Raw genomic sequence first — 13,408 nt, 5'->3', positions numbered from 1 at the left:
CAATATTAGGAAGGTGTTTCGTTCTGTATACTCAGTTGTGTACTGTAATCTCAGAGCACAAAGCAGAGATTTTTGAGGTATCACAGAGTTAAATTTAATTTTAGCTTTACAGCAAAGGCCCTTGAAGCAGCAGTATCACCAGATATCAGAAGATATTTACAGCAGTATCACCATTTCAACCAGAAATACACTGGCAACTTACTTAAAGCTCAACATATTGAAAGGTGAAAATTAAAGCTCGCTTGACGATGAGCAAACCGTGTCTTAGTTATTACAATGTCTATACTAAGCAGATTTGATTTGGTCTCTGACTTGATAATAGCAGAGAATAGGCCCGTATGGTGCTGTTAATGAGAGCAAAGCTAAGTCCCGGTGTTAACCGACAAGCTCCCCCAGGGTCTTCTGTTACAACACAACACTACCCAACCAAACACCCCAGGGCCACAGCTGCCATCTTGACTTTCTCCGCAACATTTCTTCATACAGCCCTGATGCACCTCTAGCTGGCCTGTCAAATGAAGTGGAAAGGACATCAATCAAACCGGAGTAAATAAGCTCAATCAAAGTGTCTGGAAGCCTTCTACAGTAAAATATGGAGCAGCACAGTCCAGTCCAGAGTGGTTGTGGAGCTCACAAGTCAATTACGATCCCTCTTCACAACTAAATAAGAGCGAAGTTATGTGGTTTTTGCATTTGGAACTAAAATTGTTGTTTGAAAGTATATGCTTAATTTAGTATACATTTTTGTTTTTATTCATTCATTAAAAAGCTGGAATCCGTAGCGGTGAAACTGCTATGTCCATTTTGCAATATTACAACAACAAATATGTTACTTCGAACAATGAACACGGTCTCTTCCCCTCGGACATCATTGCACACCGTTGCACGCACCACAGAACAACAAAGTACGTACTTCGATTTATTTGTACCACGATGCTGGATGCTCATTTCCTCAACAAAAGCAAAAAACATTAACAAATGCCCCTGGGGCGGCGAGTGTCGCTGTTGCAAATCTCAGCTTGAAATGCTATGCTATCAAACGTTGCCTGTACATCCTTCTCAATTTCACACTAAAGCACTGTGGCATTGGACGACCAGATTCAGTGAGTGTTGTTCATTGAGATTTAGTTTGCACTTTAAAAACTAAAGGTCTAATAAAATGGCTATATTTGTAGTGTGTTGTGGCCATGTTTGTAGTCCTGTACCTCTGCTGGTGATGCTCTCCTGGTTGGTCTCACTGAGGTGGGCCACGCTGCCTTGTTTGGAGCCAGCACAAAGGCCATCTTCCTCCATAGATCTCCAGCCCAGCAAAGTAGCCTCCGATAAGGCAAATTGTGCCATTAATCCTGGGAGAAGCAAGGGGACAGACTTTGTAAACAACGTAAAATACATGGTTCCAAATCTCGTTTATTGACGTGTTAATCTGTTTAATTTGAATGGGTTCTTCTGTTCACTCTTACCTGCAGTGAAGCGGGCCTCCTTTTCTCCTTCACTGAGTTCACTGTACATTTCGCTCTCTATCCGCCTCTCCTTCTCACGTTGCGAGGTTGGGATTTTGGTGACCACAGCCCCTTCAGTCCCAGTGGATGGTGTGTTCCAGCTCTGCCATTCGATCATGTGAGCCACTTTGCCCGAGGCCATGGCAGTGGGCTTAGTTACTTTATCCTTCATGGAACGGGACACGCCTAAATAAAGAATAGAGGGGGGGGGGAGAACACTGTTTCACAACACATTCAATTTGTGAATATGGCACCTCCCACAATGGATTTGGGCTCAGGAAGTGAAATGGGCTGGGAACTGTGGAAAATGCTTAATGGCTTGTGTTTTCTTTCTGGGAGGCAACGGTACAGTAGCCGAATATGAATTCGGTACAAAGTGGCTTCTTCCTCTTTCATGCATGTCTCTCAGGAGCTATGGATGGTTGGAGATTGAAGGGAGTGTAGATGGGGCTTACAGCATTATTAGAAGCTGTCTATTTACTCGTCAAGGCTTGTTGACTTGATCAATCTTTCAGTCGTCTGTGGTGAGCAACAAGGGTGAAATACAGAACTTATTGTGCCACATTAATATTCTGAGTCTTTACTCATCAAATTAATCAAGAAGATGAGATTCATTAGACTTTAAGCATTTGTTTGTAATTAAAATGTGAAAAAAGTGATCTTTTGCTTTAAACATAATTCTCAAAAGGCCCCACTGCAAATCCTTAATTAAAGTGCAAATATCTGACGATAACAAAGGATGTATTCATTCAGAGTAAGTAACAATACAAATCTAATTAAATCAATTGAGTGTGAACTGAATCCATTGGGCAATAGCAAATATGCTGGGATGAATGAAGCCTTGCTGATTTATTAGTTAAATCAGTTAAAAAATATTGTTGTTCTCATAAAATGCAAATGTCATTCATAAAAGAATATTAATTTTAGATGTGTATTCAATGTTATGCAAAGTTATTTTGAGTGTAAGGAAAGTGGTTTTGGGGTCTTTATTATTCCAAGGTCGATATAATCTGACTGTTAAACACAAACACGATATCAATCAAATGTACTTCAACTTCACCAGACACAACCACAACACAGTTGTATGGCTCTGTGCACAAACAAGCACAGAGCCATAAAACTGCCTTGCCACCACAATAAACAATCACCACCACCACAAATACCACACTACAAAACACTACATTTCCCAGCATGCCTGTGGAGTTGCATTGTGGTTTCTGCACTTACTTTAAAACTTGTATATATATATATTTTTAAAAATCTGATTGGATTCCATCAATTGCCCATAACCGGCCATTGATGTGTGCATTAGGTATCAATGGGGAGGCAGGAAGTGAAACAGGAAGGGCACCCACAGGGGCGACCATGTTGGCTCCATTTCCTCTTCCTGTCTGGAGCCAACATGGGGCTGGTTTACCATCTACCAGGACAGACACACACCTGACACACCTGTCAGTGAGGACTTAGCCAGAGCACCGATCCCGTAGGCGTTGGAGTTCCTCTTCAGACGAGGCAGGATGGAGGAAGTGTCCTCCATAGAGAGCTGTAGAAAGGGATGAGGGGAGGAAATAAATAAATCAACAAATAATTGTGGAGGGGCAAAGGGAGAGGAATGACCAATTGTTGTGAGGGGGTAAAACAATATTGTTGGTTGAGGATTAGATATGCGATAAAATAAAATAGGGGAAAATCCTGCTTAACAAATGATCAAATACAACTACCACCATATTAAGCAAAAGATACATTACATTATCCAACACATCACAAATCATATCAGCACTTTGGTTAAACCAGCAATTGTCAGCACAGTAGTGTAGTAGTTCACTGTGCAGTCAGTGTACTGTACCTGTAGGGCCTGTGATTCATATGATTGATACATAAAGGAGCAGCATGCTAGCAGCTAGCGTTAGCTACTGTATATGAGGTAAAGTTATTACAGCTTGTTATCTCCCAGCCTGAGATACTATGTAACACAGGCAGTACAGTAGATTAGCAGCAACGCTAAGATAGAGAGATGGGGAAAGAGGGAGGGAGGGAGGTGGGATGAGGAGAGACTGAAGGAAAAAAACGTTGGCTTATCTACAGACAGAGAGAGCCAAAATACGTGGAGGAGCGGAGGAAGAAGAGGACGAGATTAGCACAGGACTTACATTGATTCCTTCCCAGGAAAACTCGGCACGCCCATGCTGAGAGAGAGAAGGAGGGAGAGGAAGAAAACCAGGAGAGATATAGGTATGTTTGTAGAGGAGCCAGGAAAAGGAGAGGGGATAGGATTAAAAGAAGAACACATACAACAACAACAACAACAAAACTGACAAATAAGGTGTGTAAAAGATACACAGGATGAAACCAGTAGAGAGATTTGGGTGGCGGGAGGAAGAGAAAGCATCTGAGTAAAGAAGGTGGAATACAAAAAGTGCAAGAGAGATTTGGATGATGTGGACGATTGAAATGCTGATCAATTGAGGATAGAATAGAGATGAGAATCCACTGTCTGTATGTGAATAGATTCTCTCATATCAGCTTGACCATAGGCTTTGGAAACCGAAATAGAAAAAGTACTGTTTATTGCCATTGATGTCAGTGTTTGTGTTTGTAATGCTTCCCTCGCAATAATAGGATACAACTCATTATTCATAATTGAATAATATCTTATAGTATCATAATACATCTTTATAAATAGGACAAATCATATCAAATCAAATTTTATTTGTCACATACACATGGTTAGCAGATGTTAATGCGAGTGTAGCGAAATGCTTGTGCTTCTAGTTCCGACAATGCAGTAATAACCAACAAGTAATCTAACTAACAATTCCAAAACTACTGTCTTATACACAGTGTAAGTGGATAAAGAATATGTACATAAGGATATATGAATGAGTGTTGGTACAGAGGAGCATAGGCAAGATACAGTAGATGGTATCGAGTACAGTATATACATATGAGATGAGTATGTAAACAAAGTGGCATAGTTAAAGTGGCTAGTGATACATGTATTACATAAGGATGCAGTCGATGATATAGAGTACAGTATATACGTATGCATATGAGATGAATAATGTAGGGTAAGTAACATTATATAAGGTAGCATTGTTTAAAGTGGCTAGTGATATATTTACATTTCCCATCAATTCCCATTATTAAAGTGGCTGGAGTGAGTCAGTGTCAGTGTCAGTGTGTTGGCAGCAGCCACTCAATGTTAGTGGTGGCTGTTTAACAGTCTGATGGCCTTGAGATAGAAGCTGTTTTTCAGTCTCTCGGTCCCAGCTTTGATGCACCTGTACTGACCTCGCCTTCTGGATGATAGCGGGGTGAACAGGCAGTGGCAGTGTCCTTGATGATCTTTATGGCCTTCCTGTAACATCAGGTGGTGTAGGTGTCCTGGAGGGCAGGAAGTTTGCCCCCGGTGATGCGTTGTGCAGACCTCACTACCCTCTGGAGAGCCTTACGGTTGTGGGCGGAGCAGTTGCCGTACCAGGCGGTGATACAGCCCGCCAGGATGCTCTCGATTGTGCATCTGTAGAAGTTTGTGAGTGCTTTTGGTGACAACCCGAATTTCTTCAGCCTCCTGAGGTTGAAGAGGCGCTGCTGCGCCTTCTTCACGATGCTGTCTGTGTGAGTGGACCAATTCAGTTTGTCTGTGATGTGTATGCCGAGGAACTTAAAACTTGCTACCCTCTCCACTACTGTTCCATCGATGTGGATAGGGGGTGTTCCCTCTGCTGTTTCCTGAAGTCCACAATCATCTCCTTAGTTTTGTTGACGTTGAGTGTGAGGTTATTTTCCTGACACCACACTCCGAGGGCCCTCACCTCCTCCCTGTAGGCCGTCTCGTCGTTGTTGGTAATCAAGCCTACCACTGTTGTGTCGTCCGCAAACTTGATGATTGAGTTGGAGGCGTGCGTGGCCACGCAGTCGTGGGTGAACAGGGAGTACAGGAGAGGGCTCAGAACGCACCCTTGTGGGGCCCCAGTGTTGAGGATCAGCGGGGTGGAGATGTTGTTGCCTACCCTCGCCACCTGGGGGCGGCCCGTCAGGAAGTCCAGTACCCAGTTGCACAGGGCGGGGTCGAGACCCAGGGTCTCGAGCTTGATGACGAGCTTGGAGGGTACTATGGTGTTGAATGCCGAGCTGTAGTCGATGAACAGCATTCTCACATAGGTATTCCTCTTGTCCAGATGGGTTAGGGCAGTGTGCAGTGTGGTTGAGATTGCATCGTCTGTGGACCTATTTGGGCGGTAAGCAAATTGGAGTGGGTCTAGGGTGTCAGGTAGGGTGGAGATGATATGGTCCTTGACTAGTCTCTCAAAGCACTTCATGATGACGGAAGTGAGTGCTACGGGGCGGTAGTCGTTTAGCTCAGTTACCTTAGCTTTCTTGGGAACAGGAACAATGGTGGCCCTCTTGAAGCATGTGGGAACAGCAGACTGGTATAGGGATTGATTGAATATACCCGTAAACACACCGGCCAGCTGGTCTGCGCATGCTCTGAGGGCGCGGCTGGGGATGCCGTCTGGGCCTGCAGCCTTGCGAGGGTTAACACGTTTAAATGTCTTACTCACCTCGGCTGCAGTGAAGGAGAGTCCGCATGTTTTCGTTGCAGGCCGTGTCAGTGGCACTGTATTGTCCTCAAAGCGGGCAAAAAAGTTAGTTAGTCTGCCTGGGAGCAAGACATCCTGGTCCGTGACTGGGCTGGATTTCTTCTTGTAGTCCGTGATTGACTGTAGACCCTGCCACATGCCTCTTGTGTCTGAGCCGTTGAATTGAGACAATCCATTACATAAATGGTGCCACTTGTGAGGGCATTATCCTACAATACTCTGATTCGATATTCACTTCATTAGAAGAAATTACCCTTGACCACACACCCAAATTGGGGGAAACCAATAGTATTTTCCATTTACTCTCATTGTAAAAGAGCTAACTTCCTCGTTGATTTGTTGTTATACAGAAATAACAAAACCTGCAGAAATATAGCTTAATCAGGTCAAAAATCCCGACCAACGGTTCAAAATGCTCCAACATAGGGAATTAGACCCTGCGAGAAGAGCCCTGTAGCTTCAGGCTATTCGGCGTGGGAGAGTGGGAAATTGTGGGAACCCGGTGTCTAAGTAGGCTACACGTAGCTATGTGTGTGGAAAAGACTTTTGTCACAGATAAGACATTTATCTCGTTTAGTATAGTCTGCATGTTTGTGTCGTTGGTCTTGTCCGGGCCGGTAGCTACCTACCACTCAAGTGGCTGCTAGCGTCGTCATAAAAAGGGGCATGAGGGAAGCCCCGTGTTGTCACAGTGATTAAGCAAGCCCCATGAAGTCCAAGCTAGCCGCCCAGAGGATTTCTGCTTTAGTTGGGATGGATAAAAAGAATCCCACTAAATGTTGAATTATTCACCGAAAAAAAGTGACCGTAGTCAGTGCTTGCTCTTTATTTATGAGGGCTTGCGGTGTGGGGTTTGTCACTAGAAATGATTTATCATGGTTAAAATGTGCATTAACAGGAAGGGCGAGCAAGAGCAGCACGGCGTCAGTGTCCTTGGAACTTCTTCTGCCAAGCAACAGGCTCAGTGATTTCTGCGAACAGGTTTCCTCTGGTGAAGCACTTTTGTCTCAATCGGCCAATCAGACATCGGTGGTCTTATTGTTGCCATCAAGCTCTGGTCAGTCCAGAGGAGTGCACACTGTCTCTCTCTCTAACCGCATGTGTTATGAGGCTGCCGGCTGCATCTACCTCAGCTCAGCTGCCACTGCTGTGTTGACAGATTTCTGAAAAATAGGTGACCCCTGGCCAATCCATATCCATCCATCATATCCAGAACTATATGGGGTGAACATTTTTTGTTGTTGTTTCTTGTCAGACATCTAACAGAAATGGAGATGGGTTGCCCCACAAAACATATTCAAAGAGCATATTAAGTGTAGTAGAATATGTAGCCTACACGCTCTATTCATGTTTAAACATCTGTGGCGGTCTTGTTGGTTGTCATTGTGTAGGGTCTTTGTGTTGTTTTAAAAGAGCCCATTGTGTATTGCAATTCAGCCGTGTAGCCTCTTTTTAAAGAGAGAAAAACTCAACTGCAACAGTGGTAAAGGAGTAAGATGGATCGTATGCTATGTCCCTGGAGAGGGAGATTATATACAGTACATAATGGTTTAGGCTCTCGAGACCTGCTCCAGTGGCCTTTGTGAGAAATTCAATATAAACCATCTCTGAGCAACATTATATCATTGCACTCTCAGTATAGGGAGCAGTGTGAGCGAGACACGCTCAGTTTCACTACTAGATATAATAAAATTTAAAAAAACATGAAACTACACTTCTCCTCAATGGCCATCTTGGCTCAAGGACCCATTGGACATAAAGAAGAAATGCACTCGAGGGTAGAGCTGGAATGCTGTACAATCCAGACAAATGATATTTCACTTCAGGGGGATAAAACGTACATTGAAATGTCATCCATACCTGCTCCCCATCTTTCCGTACAGGAACAGCGTCCGCTGCTGGAAAAGACACAAAGGAAAGAAACTTGAAAGAAGAACATGAAGCCAACCTCATGCAACCTTTACTGAGTAGAGCTGACAGCGCCCTCGAACATGTACGCTGACGTTCAGACAAAGCACTAACATTGTACGATTATTTGCACCAGCTGTTAGCGTATTTGTGGAAAACGAGCATGTCATCATTGGCCACGATCTTTAGGTTCCTCTGCTGATTGTGTTCAAGAAGGTCTCGAATGACACCTTTGTGTGGTATATAACTGCATTGTCATTAGGATGCATTTGATAGTAAGCCTACTAAATCATGCATTGAAAAACTGTTACGTTTTAACTTAGTATTAAACTAGTAGTAAGACATATTATACTATTATACCTAAAATACAGAAAATACAGTAAAGTAATATTATATTGGCACATACTGTAAATTGACACTGCATCGCGTGCCCTCTTCTCCACACAGAAATAAGCTGAAAAAAGTCCTTAATTGAATTCAAAATCCTTCAAACACTTGTCTGTAATGTTCTATATCTTTAATATTTATAACAGTTAAAGTGTCATTTAAAAGGGCAACCCACATAAAGGAACAGAATCCATCACAAAAGGGGAGTTCTGAATTGAAACACGTCCTCGTGACTATCTAAGGGCCCCGTCTGAATGTGGACCCTTTAAACACTTGAAAGTGTCCTTTAAACAAGCAAGAGCCAACACAAAAGAAAGTCCAATTGAGTTCTAAGATTTGAATTGAAACCAGAAAGGATGACATGGAGGGGGAAAAAAACGGAGGGTTTACTGAGATGGGGTAGAGGGAAAAAAAGGACAAAACTTCGAGGAGGATGGGGCGTTCCAGTAGACCAATATTTTAATGGTAATCAGTGAGTTTTATAGTATGTTATCCTGCACCTTAACCAATGGAATGAGAAGGTGGTGAATGTTTTATTGTTGGTGTTAAAAGAATCTTCGCCTAGATTATTTTAACACTGAATTGTGAATCGTGTCCACAGTTGATAAGACTTCCTTTTTTTGTTGTTGTTGCCACATCTCACCACCTCACGTGTGAGATCTATCCATCTGTAAAACATGCAAACAAAAAACAGGCCCAAACACACTCATCTTAACCCCACACTTGTCTCCCTGGCCTGTCAAGAGGTCTTCAACAGCTTGGAGTAAACAGCTGTCATCTAACAGCTCGGAGTAAACTAGACAGACATACCTCTTGACCTTATAGAGAACTCAGCCTCCTCCACTTTGCTGTGGAATTTGTCTCGTTGTAGAGAATTTTCTTTCCCGCATTCGTTGTTGAACAAAAACATCAGAGTCAGATATTGAACCTTGTGAGAGGAGAGGTAAGGTCTCAAACGTCACAGGAGTCTTATGATACAACTGTACAATTACAAAGGTGGGGGAAGCTTTGTTCCCGACCAATTGTGTGGGCTGGGGGAAGGGTAGGACTATGTTCACAAAGTGGGCGAAACAGCAGGGGCTTGCCGCTCGCGCTGCACTGAGCGAGTTCCGTTGCGGAGCATTTATCCTACTGTGACCGACCGAGCGGAAGCCAGAAGCCGGCGAGGGCCGTCAAAGCAATAGGCGGGGGAAGGGAGCATCGTCAGACACTGCCGCGATCACCTCCTGACAGATCTCGTGGTTCGAAATGTTTGGGACCATCATCATCTGTCTTTTACGATCGCTTGGAGCCGAGTGGGGCGTCTTGGTGGTGACACACAGTGGCTGACATGCGCCTTGACACTGATTCAGGGTGAAGGGCAAAGTCTGACTCACCTCAGCTCTAGTACCAGTGCCGAAGGGCGTTCTAGCGGGACACCGCTACATTGTTTTATTTTAAAAAACTGTTGAGATACCACAAATACTGTCAACCTAATTTTGGGACCCAAAATACATACCCACTGGGCACAGAAATCAACGCAGCATCTATTCCATGTTGGTTCAATGTAATTTCATAAAAATGATTCATTTGATAGTAGATAGTTGATTCAAACAGGGTGTTCCCAGTGTGTAAAAACGAGGTAAAAAAAACGATTCCAAGCTATTAATGGCAGACAAATCACTGGATATAAAATGACCAAAACAACATGCTACTAATTCAAATGGTATGTCTCAGAGATTAAGTGAACACTTAGCCACCCAAAGCCATTGATGCCCAACTATAGCACAGTCAGTCCATGCTTCTCTCTGTCTTCTTTTCTCCGTTCCATCTTTACTCTTCTCTCTCTTCCGAATTCCTTCCTCCCATCCTCTTCCCTCTCTCTCCGAGCCCCTCTCTCTCCCCTCTTCACCTATGCCCTCTAGCAGTCTTCCACACTAAAGGTCAGTACAGTAGCAGCTCAACCGTGACCACCTGTCAAGCAAACTACAACGACCAGTCACCTTGGCCCCATGTCCGTCAACCTTGCGAGAGTCGTCAGTCAACTCCCGTCATCAGCCATGCGGTGTGTGTGTGAGATACAGCGAGTGTACTCGGCTCAATACAGAGCATCCGTCAGTCAGTCTGTCAGCACTTTTAAAGAAATCAATATTGGGGGGAGGGGGGGGGCAATTCCTGTGTAATGCAATATCTCATAGACACTCAATATAACTGAATAACAAACAAGATGAGTGATGTTAAATAGTGCACAACAAGCTACAGCATGCTTCAACAGACTGTTGAGTAGTGTGTTTGTTTCTGGGTAATTGAAGGAGACCTATGTAAGAAAGTGACAGTTTCACCAATCACATGATCAATGTGGTAGCAGAATCAGAATTAGTTAGGTAACATTCATAAGTAAGATGTTTTATTTACATAATAATGCTTATGTGAGATATGTCATTAGAATGTCTTCTTTTGGATAATACTGTTGGCAGTTTGCAGTTATCCCTTCTCTGCTAGGGCTTAGTCACTTGGGGCCCAGAGAGGGGAAAGGTCAGGCTTGTCTTCATATGTCAATATATCTGTTAAACTATGTGATGCTATGAATAATATCAGAAGGGGAGGAGGACAGAATGGAGGCTTGTCTTCTTATGGGAATGTGTCTGTAACTATTGTATGTCCCCTCTGAGGTTTCCCTTATCTTGATCTAGTATATGACCTAAGGGGTTCATTGTCTTTTCTGATCTTGTCCAGGAGGGATTGTATTTGAGATGGGAGTATCTAGAATTGACAATTGATATATGCCATTGGATGAGGTAATGTTTTGGTCCTAAGTGGTACCAAGAATGCGATTAGAATCTCGTCTAAAGAGACCAAACTGAACGATAATTTATAGCTAATGCTGTCTGGCTATGGGATACTCCTCTATCAATTAAAGTCTTCCTTTGTAATGTTCCTAAGATCTGTGTTTCGTCATGTGAGTTGAGATGGGTATGTCTTGACTATAAATGATGCTAAGAACTGTTTTGTAAGGACTCTCAGAGAATTCATTTATAGACACTGAATTGATCTGAGAGTCAAAAGGGGCTATGGTGAAGCTCATGTAATTAAAGATGGACTTTATAATATAACTCTGACTTGTGTGTGGTTTGCTCTCATTATTTGGTAATACAGAAAATTACCACGACAACACACACTTTCAGTACATATTAGAAACATAAACACTTTCAGTACAGATTAGAAACATAAACACCTTCAGTATACAGAAACATAAATACTTTAACATAAATACTTTCAGTATACAGAAACATAAATACTTTCAGTATACAGATACATAAATACTTTAACATAAATACTTTCAGTATACAGATACATAAATACTTTAACATAAATACTTTCAGTATACAGAAACAGAAACACTTTCAGTATACAGATACATAAATACTTTCAATATACAGAAACATAAACACTTTCATTATACAGAAACATAAACACTTTAACATAAACACTTTCATTATACAGAAACATAAATACTTTAACATAAATACTTTCAGTATACAGAAACATAAATACTTTCAGTATACAGATACATAAATACTTTAACATAAATACTTTCAGTATACAGATACATAAATACTTTAACATAAATACTTTCAGTATACAGATACATAAATACTTTAACATAAATACTTTCAGTATACAGATACATAAATACTTTAACATAAATACTTTCAGTATACAGAAACATAAATACTTTCAATATACAGAAACATAAACACTTTCATTATACAGAAACATAAACACTTTAACATAAATACTTTCAGTATACAGATACATAAATACTTTAACATAAATACTTTCAGTATACAGAAACATAAATACTTTCAGTATACAGATACATAAATACTTTAACATAAATACTTTCAGTATACAGAAACATAAATACTTTCAGTATACAGATACATAAATACTTTAACATAAATACTTTCAGTATACAGAAACATAAATACTTTCAGTATACAGATACATAAATACTTTCAGTATACAGATACATAAATACTTTCAGTATACAGAAACATAAATACTTTCAGTATACAGAAACATAAACACTTTCATTATACAGAAACATAAACACTTTCAGTATACAGAAACATAAACACTTTCAGTATACAGAAACATAAACACTTTCAGTATACAGAAACATAAACACTTTCAGTATACAGAAACATAAATACTTTCAGTATACAGAAACATAAATACTTTCAGTATACAGAAACATAAACACTTTCATTATACAGAAACATAAACACTTTCAGTATACAGAAACATAAATACTTTCAGTATACAGAAACATAAACACTTTCAGTATACAGAAACATAAACACTTTCAGTATACAGAAACATAAACACTTTCAGTATACAGAAACATAAACACTTTCATTATACAGAAACATAAACACTTTCAGTATACAGAAACATAAACACTTTCAGTATACATAAACATAAACACTTTCAGTATACAGAAACATAAACACTTTCAGTATACAGAAACATAAACACTTTCATTATACAGAAACATAAACACTTTCATTATACAGAAACATAAACACTTTCAATATACAGAAACATAAACACTTTCATTATACAGAAACATAAACACTTTCATTATACAGAAACATAAACACTTTCAGTATACAGAAACATAAACACTTTAACATAAACACTTTCAGTATACAGAAACATAAACACTTTCAGTATACAGAAACATAAACACTTTCAGTATACAGAAACATAAACACTTTCAGTATACAGAAACATAAACACTTTCATTATACAGAAACATAAACACTTTCATTATACAGAAACATAAACACTTTCAATATACAGAAACATAAACACTTTCATTATACAGAAACATAAACACTTTAACATAAATACTTTCAGTATACAGATACATAAATACTTTAACATAAATACTTTCAGTATACAGAAACATAAACACTTTCAGTATACAGAAACATAAACACTTTCAGTATACAGAAACATAAA

At 40.6% G+C, this 13,408-nt stretch overlaps 1 protein-coding gene across 3 annotated transcripts in view; it reads right to left on the bottom strand.

Annotated features, from left to right (window-relative positions):
• LOC112264829 (protein FAM131B) overlaps positions 1 to 13,408 on the bottom strand; it is a 28,883-nt gene that overhangs the window by 10,192 nt on the left and 5,283 nt on the right. Inside the window, exons 2-6 of one of the 3 annotated variants that reach the window (XM_042295630.1) lie at positions 7,964 to 8,001; positions 3,650 to 3,685; positions 2,940 to 3,042; positions 1,461 to 1,685; positions 1,206 to 1,346 (exon numbers count right to left, since the gene is read on the bottom strand). In XM_042295630.1, the coding sequence (XP_042151564.1) occupies positions 1,206 to 1,346; positions 1,461 to 1,685; positions 2,940 to 3,042; positions 3,650 to 3,685; positions 7,964 to 8,001 (543 nt within the window). The remainder of the gene's footprint in view (positions 1 to 1,205; positions 1,347 to 1,460; positions 1,686 to 2,939; positions 3,043 to 3,649; positions 3,686 to 7,963; positions 8,002 to 13,408) is intronic. The other 2 variants (XM_042295631.1, XM_042295632.1) reach the window with 2 other exon arrangements.

Source organism: Oncorhynchus tshawytscha, linkage group LG13 (genome assembly GCF_018296145.1).
Source record: "Oncorhynchus tshawytscha isolate Ot180627B linkage group LG13, Otsh_v2.0, whole genome shotgun sequence".
NCBI lineage: Eukaryota > Metazoa > Chordata > Actinopteri > Salmoniformes > Salmonidae > Oncorhynchus > Oncorhynchus tshawytscha.
The sequence above is the reverse complement of the archived record's forward strand: the minus strand, read 5'-3'. Positions and strand labels throughout refer to the sequence as shown.